General features: G+C 30.1%; 1 protein-coding gene across 1 annotated transcript; it reads right to left on the minus strand.

Moving 5' to 3' along the window:
* Positions 1-158: 158 nt before the first annotated feature.
* Positions 159-1,538, minus strand: LOC131598849 (protein HEADING DATE 3A-like). Its single transcript, XM_058871420.1, has 4 exons — positions 1,335-1,538; positions 1,088-1,149; positions 940-980; positions 159-385 (listed from the first exon to the last, which is right to left on the minus strand). The coding sequence occupies exons 1-4, from the start codon at positions 1,536-1,538 to the stop codon at positions 159-161; spliced, it is 534 nt and encodes a 177-aa protein (XP_058727403.1).
* Between the last annotated feature and the right edge of the window lie 4,462 nt (positions 1,539-6,000).

Raw genomic sequence — 6,000 nt, forward strand, 5'->3', positions numbered from 1 at the left:
AATATTTTCTGGATATTTTGAATTATGAACCAAAATTGAGTGTAGAAGAATTAATTTAAAATTCAAAGTTCCTTAAGAAATTGGATTTTACAAAACTTTATTTATTGAAATATCTAATTTATTTTTCTATGTAGTAATAATAATAATATAATAAATCATCAGCATAACCTTCTTCCACCAGAGCCAGCTTCTCTTTGAATGTTAAAATAAACAGCAGCAGCTGGCAATCCCAAATTGTAAAGTTCTGCAAATTCCTTTGTGTTGAAATTCTGTCGCCATCCCGGAGCATACACCGTCTCTCGACCAAGTTGACGAAAAATTGCAAAGATGATCCGATGAATCCCCATCAACGGTCGCGGACTCTCATAAGGTACTACTTCGTGCCCTGTAAAAATAATTTATAAATATTGTCAGTGTAAATTTTTTTTATATGATCTGATGATTATGATCGACTGATTGTATAAAAATCTTTACACGGATAGTGCATACGAATTAAATCATAAAATAAATTTTGCATTAGCATCAAATATAATTTCTGAATTTGTTTGTATTATGATTAGGATATAAGTTAGTTCATCATAGTTATATTGTAAACCCTAGTATTTGAAACTTAGTTCTTTTTAATTTCAGAAGACTAAGGTTAACTGTAATTGAATTTTCGAATTGTGGTAACTGAATTCTGAGTTCTTCAGATATTGTATTGAGGAACACTTTAACCAAAATCATGATTTGTCAATTTAAAGAATTGTTGCATAATTATTGAGTTTAATTGGTATGCACAATATTGTAATTTTTATTTATATTTTCATATTTATGTATAATCACATTTTCACCTTATAGATATTTGATAAAATATTTTAAAGCTTACTAGTAGCAGCAGCAACATCATCATCATCAGAAACAAATAAAAATGAAGAAATGAATGAGCACAAAACATACCAAAAGTAGGCCCAGTAGTTGCAGGAATATCAGTCACCAACCTGAAATATATTAATAGAAATATATTAATAGAGTAATAATTAATTAATTATTAAATACTACATAGTCATAGCATTTTCAAAGCTTATAATTTTTGTTAATTACTCACCAATGAAGATACTCCCTCAAATTTGGATTACTAGGGCTAGGTGCATCTGGATCCACCATGATCTACAACAAAAGAAATTAATTCAAATAGAATTCAAATAAAGTTGTAGTAATCAAATATAATATTTCCTAAAATTTTAAAAACAAAAATCCAGAATTATAAATTTCCTTTTAATTCATTATTTTTGTTTGGTTAACCTCGAGGTACTGAGTTTGAATTTCTACATAAACAATAGTAGTAAAATTACCAGAGTATAGAAGTTTCTAAGATCATCACCACCAACACTAACCCTTGGTTGAGTGATAACTTGAGAAGGTTTGAATTCACAACCATTGGAAACATCTTTATTATTGTAAGAAACTCTTAAAGGAATACAAGTTTGAAAGACATCCAATACATCACCAATTACACCTCCAAGAACAAGAGGGTCTCTACTACCAGCTGTGGACATAACTAGAAATTAGGGTTTTAGTAACATATTCAAGTTGTTGCTAATTTAGTTAAAAAACTCATACCCTAGAAGAAGATATTTATACATGATTTAGGGCATATAATGTCACTTGTCAAGGCAAGTAAGTTGGACCAATGATATAAGAATGACCACGTGAAGGGATTTTATCATCTTGCACTTGCATTTTTTTTATTACTTCTAAATTGATTGAAACCCTTTTTTGCATCAAAAGATACTATTTAGGGCATAACCTTTTTTTATAACTAAATTTAGACTACATACATGCATAGATTTTGATTATATATTATTATTGTCTTAAACTTGTTTATTTTTCTTAATACATATTGCTTTTGGGATTTTATTTATTACAAATGAAAAACTTAATTTTTTATTGTATATTATATTTTGATCTCTAAGTTCTTCTATCTAATCTTATAAAAACGGCCTAACTTCAAAGCAAACCAGAAAGCGACGGACAAGGAAAGTCAAATCAAAGCTGATACGACTAAAAAATAGAGCAATGGTCCGAATAAATCATGAGAGCTACGCTTTCAACATAAATAAAAAAGCCTATCCGGCTTCGCTATCGCTCATGACTTGTATTGTAGTCGGCCCGGAATGCCTTTGTAGTCTTTTTAATGCTAATGTCTTCTTCCTTCATTCAGAGTTTCACATAAAATGGTGAGGTGATATCCAGGTGAACTTCGCTTAATAAAAAAGTGTGTTGTAGAGAAGAGATAGTGTTCTAACAATCATCTATTAATAATAATCTTTTTCTTCAAGTTTTTTTTTATAAAATTATTTTAAAAATTAAAAAAATCAATTTATGTATCCCTAAAATAAAAGTTTTTACTATAGTTGAGATTGTTTCACCCATTGTTTTGATAGATAGGAAAGGGCAAAGCCCAAACCCAAAATACAATGTATGTTGGGAATTTCTCTTTTTATCCCTGTAGTGTAAGTTGCATTTTCGAAAACCTCAAAATACCTTTAGTTTTTTCTGAGATATATATCTTCGTACGCATTAAATTTTATTTTTTTGCAAAAATTTAATTCGGAGATACATCTCCGAATTTTTTTAGATTATTTCGGAGTTGTATCTCTAAAGATACCATTTGTTCAATTACATTAATTTCTAAAAAAAAAAACAATTTCAATTCCATCAATTAAATTACATGTCCAAAAAATATATATAAATGTCAAATACATTATATAAAAAAACAGTTTCTCAACAAATAAATATTTATTTATGCCCACAAATAATTATTATTCTCTATACAAATGCCCAATAATAATTATACATATATAAATATACTTTTATATAGTGAATTAGTCAAGAAATATAAAATATAAAATTATATGTGAATTAGGCAAGAAAATATATAAAATTATAAAATTACATGTGAATTATACATTATAAATTAGTCAAAAATTATTTTCTATAATAATTATGCGTATTTAACTATTATAAAAAATAATTATAAAAAAATAATTATAAAAAATAACTATAAAAAATTATTATGCATATAATTATTATAGAAAATAATTCTTGATTAATATATAATTCACATAAAATTTTATAATTTTATATATTTTCTTGACCAATTCACATATTATTTTATATTTTATATTTTTTGACTAATTCATTGTATATATATATATATATATATATATATATATATATATATATATATATATATATATATATATATATATATATATATATATATATATATATATATATATATATATATATGGCATTTGTAAAAAGAAATTTATTTGTTGAGAAACTATTTTTTTAATATAGTTTATTAGATACTTATATGTATCTATTGGGCATATAATTTAATTGATGGAATTGAAATCCTTTTTTTTAGAAATTGATGGTAATTGGAATAAATGGTATCTTCGGAGATTCATTTCTAAAAAAATTTGGAGATGTATTTTCGAATTAAATTTTTATAAAAAATAGAATTTAATGTTTTCGGAGATGTATTTCCGAAAAAATTAAGAATATTTTGGGATTTTCAAACATGTGACTCATATTATAGGGATGAAAAGAGAAATTACATGTAAGTTTATACTAATATATATATATATATATATATATATATATATATATATATATATATATATATATATATATATATATATATATATATATATATATATATATTCTAATGAACTAAATATGCATATTACAATGAAACAAATATAAAAAATATAAATAATTATATGAAAAATTGTTATGAAAGATGTATGTTAAACTCAGTCCCAACAAATATGAAAACTTAATCTTAATTTCGTAAAATGATGTCAAATTCCTAATAAATATGTAATTACAGATGAAACCACAACATAGAAGAAATGACTCATATTTTTAAGGTAGATTTAAAAAAACTTTTGACTCGGTTGAATGAGATTATCTAGAGGAGATCATGGTCAAGAGATTTTCCATCACGTGATCTGTGAGATATTGGATCGAACTCTAGTATGGCCGAAGGGTAGCTTCTTGGTTCGACAGGGTTAAGCATGAAGTCGAAGGTTGTTCACATGCTTGTGTCGAAGATGCTAGGGTTGTTAGCATGTTAAATTAGGTTTTAGTGTTTAAACCCTAATTTGTTAAGTTAGCTTGTTTATTAAGTTGACTTGTGTAATGAGCCTTGTGGAAAAAGCCCATTAGTTAGTATGTTAGGTTTTATTATAAATAGCATACTAGTATCTCATCATTGCAAAGCTGCAAATCCTAATTTAGGGTGAGAGAGGTTATTTGTTATTCTTGTAAACTTGTAATCTTGTTTTAAGAGAAAGTAAAAGAATAGCAGTTATAACCAATATTTGTGTTCTCCTCTTCTTCCTTGTCCTTTATTCATCCCTTATTTTATACTTTGTTCGTGGCATTGAATTCACAACAAATTGGTGCGGTGAGCGTGGAGAAGATGCCTTCAACAAAGTATGAGATTGAAAAGTTCACCGGAGTGAATGATTTCGGTCTGTGGCGCTTGAAGATGAAAGCCCTACTGGTTCAGCAGGGTTGTTTGGAAGCGTTGAAGGGAGAGGAAGCCATGAATGCAGAATTGACGGCAGCGGAGAAGACGAATATGATCGAGAAAGCACACAGCGCAATTTTGTTGAGCCTTGGTCATAAGGTTCTCCGGCAGGTATCAAAGGAGACGACGGCATCAGGGTTATGGGTGAAACTTGAAAGTTTGTATATGACCAAATCGCTGGTAAATCGACTCTACCTGAAGCAAGCTTTGTATTCATTCAAGATGATTGAAGATAAATTATTGGCTGAGCAGTTGGATATGTTCAACAAGCTGATTCTTGATCTTGAAAATATTGATGTGAAGATCGATGATGAAGATCAAGCGCTGTTACTATTGTGTTCTTTGCCTTGATCACATGCTCACTTCAAAGAAACTCTCTTGTATGGAAGGGAGTCCCTGACGTTTGAAGAAGTTCAATCAGCCTTGTACTCTAAGGACTTGAATGAACGAAAGGAGCATAGACCTTCGACTGTTGGCGAAGGTTTGGCCGTTAAAGGAAAACTCTTACGAAAGGATGGTAAGTTCGACAAGAAGAAAGGCAAAAGCCAGTCGAAGTCTTACAGTGGCGAAGCATCTGGCATTCGATGCTACCATTGTAAGAAGGAGGGTCACACAAGAAAGGTGTGCCCTGAACGCCTGAAATATCATGGAGGTAAGGATAATGGCAACGCTGCCATTATTCAAGATGATTTCGAATCATTTGATATTCTTGTGGTTTCAAGCAGTGACTCTAAGAAGGAGTGGATTATGGATTCAGGTTGCACTTGGCACATGACTCCAAACAAAGATTTGTTCGAGGAATTATGTGATCAAGATGGTGGATCAGTATTGCTGGAAAACAACAAGGCTTGCAAGATTGCAGGTGTTGGATCTGTGAGATTCAAGCTCCATGATGAGTCAATAAGGTTGTTGACTGAAGTCAGGTATGTTCTTGATTTGAAGAGAAATCTGCTTTCTCTTGGTGAATTCCAGAAGAAAGGATATGTTTTCCAAGGAGAGAAAAGTATCCTAAGAGTCATGAAGGGTTCGAAGGAAATCTTGAGAGGCGTGAAGAAACAAGGCTTGTATACCCTTGAGGCTGAAGTTGTAAGTGGTTCGACAAATGTTGCATCCACGAAACCTTTGTCGAAAACAGAAATCTGGCACATGAGATTGGGCCATGTCAGTGAAAGGGGTCTGGTCGAATTAGGGAAATAAAATCTGCTTGGTGGAGACAAAGTCGAAAAGCTGAAGTTTTGCGAACCCTGTGTACTTGGAAAATCTTGCAGAGTGAAGTTCAACAAAGGCAAAAAAAGAACACATGGATCCCTTGATTACATCCATGCTGATCTTTGGGGGCCTGCAAGGTGTCCATCACATTCAGGAGCAAGGTATTTTCTATCCATAGTAGATGATTATTCCAGAAAATTATG

Source organism: Vicia villosa, linkage group LG4 (assembly GCF_029867415.1).
Source record: "Vicia villosa cultivar HV-30 ecotype Madison, WI linkage group LG4, Vvil1.0, whole genome shotgun sequence".
Taxonomy (NCBI): domain Eukaryota; kingdom Viridiplantae; phylum Streptophyta; class Magnoliopsida; order Fabales; family Fabaceae; genus Vicia; species Vicia villosa.

Coding starts and splice junctions, on each gene's coding strand:
- LOC131598849 (XM_058871420.1), bottom strand. CDS start 1,538: ATGTCCACAGCTGGTAGTAGAGACCCTCTTGTTCTTGGAGGTGTAATT. Junction 1,150..1,334: donor TTAGAAACTTCTATACTCTG/GTAATTTTACTA, acceptor CTTTTGTTGTAG/ATCATGGTGGATCCAGATGC. Junction 386..939: donor AACTACTGGGCCTACTTTTG/GTATGTTTTGTG, acceptor TTATTTTTACAG/GGCACGAAGTAGTACCTTAT.